The 2,662-nt window shown below is 45.7% G+C and overlaps 1 protein-coding gene across 1 annotated transcript; it reads left to right on the top strand.

The window, feature by feature from the left end:
* Window positions 1-1,121: 1,121 nt before the first annotated feature.
* On the top strand, window positions 1,122-1,979 carry T265_05848 (hypothetical protein; the record flags this gene model as incomplete). Its single annotated transcript, XM_009170969.1, has 1 exon — window positions 1,122-1,979. The coding sequence occupies one exon, from the start codon at window positions 1,122-1,124 to the stop codon at window positions 1,977-1,979; it is 858 nt and encodes a 285-aa protein (XP_009169233.1).
* Between the last annotated feature and the right edge of the window lie 683 nt (window positions 1,980-2,662).

Below are 2,662 nucleotides of genomic sequence, written 5' to 3'. Positions count from 1 at the left end.
AGTTATTTCCCTGAGTAATATGCAGTGGGTATCTCAGCAATTAACAGGTGATCATAACATCACCTGGTGTTCCGATCTGGCTTGATTTATCGATCCAACTGACATCATTTTCTCACCAGCCATTTTGAGTCCACTTTTTACGGAGCTGATAATAGGGTCTCTGAAAAATCAAGATTCATATCTACGACTCGCTCCCATTATTCCTGAGACGATGATGTTCTGTCGGGGATAAGCTTGATTCGGCCCAGCAGGAGTCATGCCAATCTCAGACGAAGCTGGTCCAGTGTCAGATGCACTCCCCCGAACTTTAGTTAGGGCAGGTAGATAAACCTACCGGGATAAGCTGGGAATCATCGAGTTGTTTATATTTCACTAACATCCGAGAACGCCAATCCAATGCTTCTCCATCTTCCAATGTTAACATCCTGAAGTCATTTTTGGCAAACGTCGATTTTGTGACAGTTGGCAGACTGCCAGAAAATCAAACCACGGTGATCATATTCACATCTGCACCTCTGATTCTAACTATATGCACTTCGCAAGTCCCATTCGTCAACTGAGTTCTATTCATGCTCGGGCAAGCTGTACTTTAATGGTGATGTTTTGCTATCTAAGTAACAAGGATTCGAGTGCATTTAGCGGCGCGGCAACTGATAAGGCGACAGAGACAAATAGTAACCATATTTCACACCACAGCACAACAGTTACCTTGATCCGAGTATTTGCCCAGTGGTATCAACCCACATACGCGTTGCTGTGATACGGATGATCGATTACGAACCCGATGCCAAGACAAAATTTAGCTACGGTTCGTCACAAGTAACCATTGTGACAGACTTAGACAGATCATTAACAATCTTCTGCCTGCCTCTACCTCTCCGAATGTGCCAATCACATGCAGTTCAAGAAATTTTTGTAACTTCCGCGTGATGTAATCAAGTTTTTCAAAAAAACATGCAAATCTACACCAGAAATGCAATCAGGCTGATGAATGCGAATCGATACAATTGGAAGGTGAATGGATGGTGTTTCAGTCTAAAGATTGAGTTGGTGGATGTACAAGAAACACATACTTTCCTTGGTGGGAATTTCGAGAATGCGTTTCTTTTTGAATAGGCCGTATGTGCGGGAATTACAGCGATGTTATACTTGGTTCCAAAAATGTACACTTCTTCCGGCCACTGGACAGGGGAGACCGCAGCGAACTTCATCAACCTGAAAAGATCGTTTTGTTTGGTGACTTCCTTTGTGGTATTGCGCTACGAGGTGCTCACGAAGCTGTCATGGAGCACGAGATGTCAGAACGTAAAGAGGACAGACAGAGTGATCCGAGTTTTCCTGACGAGCGGCGGGTTTTCGAAAGTGCATCAGTTGGCTTCAGCGATGAAAAGCCATCAGTTCCGCACGAACCAGTAGAAGGGACAGAACATGAGGCATCAGGTGATGTTGTTGCACTTCAGCGTCAACGAGCTCTACTTCAGCGACAACTAGGGGAGGAGTCCAGGCTGGCCGTCTGGCGCCGGAATGCGATTAGACAAGCTGCATCCAGAAGACACCGTGCAGTTGAATTAGAAGTACACGTGATATATTTGTTATTGGACGCAAACGTTTGCATTGAATGGCTGGAGGAGATTGCCACTTTAACTGGACGGCCATCAAACTACACTGTCCTAGTTGCCATCGTTGTGATGAACGAAATGGACACGCTTGCTCGGTGCGGAAGCAACAGGAACTCTTGGCGAAAATCTGACTACGAGGAGGGTGACGTAACTCGTGCGGGTCTCATACAAGAGCGTGCTAGGGCAGCGATAACTTACCTGAAACACGAATTTGCCCACAGAAACACTCGACTTCGGGGATTGACTGCTCGGGGAAGCTCTATGGAAACGATCGCTTTTCGAAACGAAATCAATGGTCGAGTACCAATCAATCAATGGAGTACCAAGAGCATGGTACTCGTTTGCCATCCTAGTGGATAGGCATCTTTTGGCATCAAGTGTCTCGGCACGTGCAATAAAACCAAGTTCCATTTTGTTCACTTGGTGACTTCAATTGTTTTTTAATCGAATGTGAAGTGGACATCGTGAAATACGCTCATTTGCAAATCAATTTGGTCTCCACGAGAGACACAACTGACTCACTCGTTTATGATATTCTACAACTGAATGTGCTGCACACAGGCCGCCTCATGTTTCGGTTGGCACGATATTCGAGATATCGCAGTATATTTTCATAGGGAAAACTACTCACAAGGTTGCTGAAAACTCTTCAACAGTCCAAGAAAGCAGTAATGTGGGTTCAAGTAAAACACAACGCTGAGGAAAATTCGAGCACTGCATCTACCTGATGAGCCCCAAAAAGGGCGAAACCGGTCGTGGGCTCTCAGAGTTTTCAGCAACCTTGTGAGTAGTTTCCTATATGTGAAGTGGACATCTTCATATAGGAACGAGGTTAGTTGGGGTACGAAGAACGTGACCAGTGCCGCTCGGCTTTTGTTTAATGGGACGTCACTGTCTCCTGCGCCACCTGAAGGATAGCAGAAAACCGTCGACGATGGTGGAATAGAAACACAATGGTGGCTGTTGGTTCTCGAAGTAGTCACATCTGTCCAGCCAGCCGGAGTTGATTCATCCTTTCGGTCTTGTTGGACCGCATAATGGTC

This window comes from Opisthorchis viverrini (genome assembly GCF_000715545.1).
Source record: "Opisthorchis viverrini unplaced genomic scaffold opera_v5_117, whole genome shotgun sequence".
Lineage (NCBI taxonomy): Eukaryota > Metazoa > Platyhelminthes > Trematoda > Opisthorchiida > Opisthorchiidae > Opisthorchis > Opisthorchis viverrini.
The sequence above is the reverse complement of the archived record's forward strand: the minus strand, read 5'-3'. Positions and strand labels throughout refer to the sequence as shown.